We start from the raw sequence: 1,233 nt of genomic DNA on the forward strand, positions 1-1,233 counted from the left end.
GACAAACATTATCAGACATTCTATAGATTGAACTATGAGTAATATCCATAAATCCTTGTAATACTCTAGCTTCATTATTAAAAATAACTAAACGAACTTGTTGTAATGGACTAATAGAATTAATAAGAAGTGATACTCCATTTCGTTTTTCCTTAAAATTACTATTAGAACTTGAAACATCATAAAATATGAAGAATGTAGATTTACCAAATTCAATTCCTCTTGAATATTCAAAGTCTTGTGGATTATAATATTGTATTGTTTGAAATCCAGGATAAAACACTGCTGTGTTTGGGTGATGAATTGAAATGAATAATGGTTTTGGATAAATCCTTAAAAAATCATTAGGAGGTTCTTTAGACCAACAAATATCATCATTATCATATTGTGTTGGATAACTAGAATAATGTACCATTGGTGAATTATAACTTTTCAAAAAACATGATATTCCACAATAATATGGGTGTTGTAATGGATAAGGTCCTTCTAGATATGATAATGGAAATGGTTGATATTCTTCAGTTTGGTAAAATCCATGAATGTCAAATACACATGAAGATAAACAACTCGCTCTAGTTTTATTTCTGTTCTACAAAATGAATAATGATATTTCTAAGAATAATAGATTAAACAAACTTCAAAACGAGTTTTATAAACAGAAAAAACGTTATCAAGAAAGTTATATAACCCATAACACTGAAAAAGAAAAACAATCAATAGTATGTTCATTTGTCTTGGATGGACAATTTTATTTATTATTGGAATCTTTCTTAGATTAAATTTATTTTGTTTTTTATTTTAATGTAATTATCGGGAAATATCCATAATAATTAGTAATATTCCCATAGTAATAATATTTTGTTATATAAAACAAGAAAAGAAAAAAAGAAAAAAGGGTTTAAAAAAAAAAGAAAGAACAAAAATTTGATTATTATATTGTATGACCGAAGTTGAAGTTGTCAAATTGGAAAATACACCAGAAATGGTTCAGGCATTAAACCAAATGTGTAAAGAAATAGTTACTGAAGACGGCAAAACACCTGAAGAATTTGAAAAAAATTTACGATTAACAAATGAAGATGTTACTGAAGTACAAAATATCGATAATGACTATGAACGTGAGTTAGTTTTTTATCAACAAGCAATTAAATCAGTTATACAAGCAAGAAAGTATTTCAATGCTAATAATTATCCACATAAACGACCAGTTGATTATTATGCAGAAATGCTTAA

General features: G+C 26.2%; 1 protein-coding gene across 1 annotated transcript, besides 2 other annotated features; it reads right to left on the reverse strand.

Moving 5' to 3' along the window:
• Positions 1–729, reverse strand: EDI_030670 (uncharacterized protein; the record flags this gene model as incomplete). The annotated part of the gene is made up of 2 exons (XM_001735148.1): positions 1–589; positions 637–729. Coding segments are annotated over 2 exons (682 nt in total), but the record flags the coding sequence as incomplete, so codon positions are not given.
• Positions 730–774: 45 nt separating this feature from the next.
• Positions 775–811: a sequence feature (AT_rich).
• Positions 812–867: 56 nt separating this feature from the next.
• Positions 868–923: a microsatellite.
• Positions 924–1,233: the final 310 nt, after the last annotated feature.

This window comes from Entamoeba dispar, genomic scaffold (genome assembly GCF_000209125.1).
Source record: "Entamoeba dispar SAW760 scf_1105229458929 genomic scaffold, whole genome shotgun sequence".
Lineage (NCBI taxonomy): Eukaryota > Evosea > Mastigamoebida > Endamoebidae > Entamoeba > Entamoeba dispar.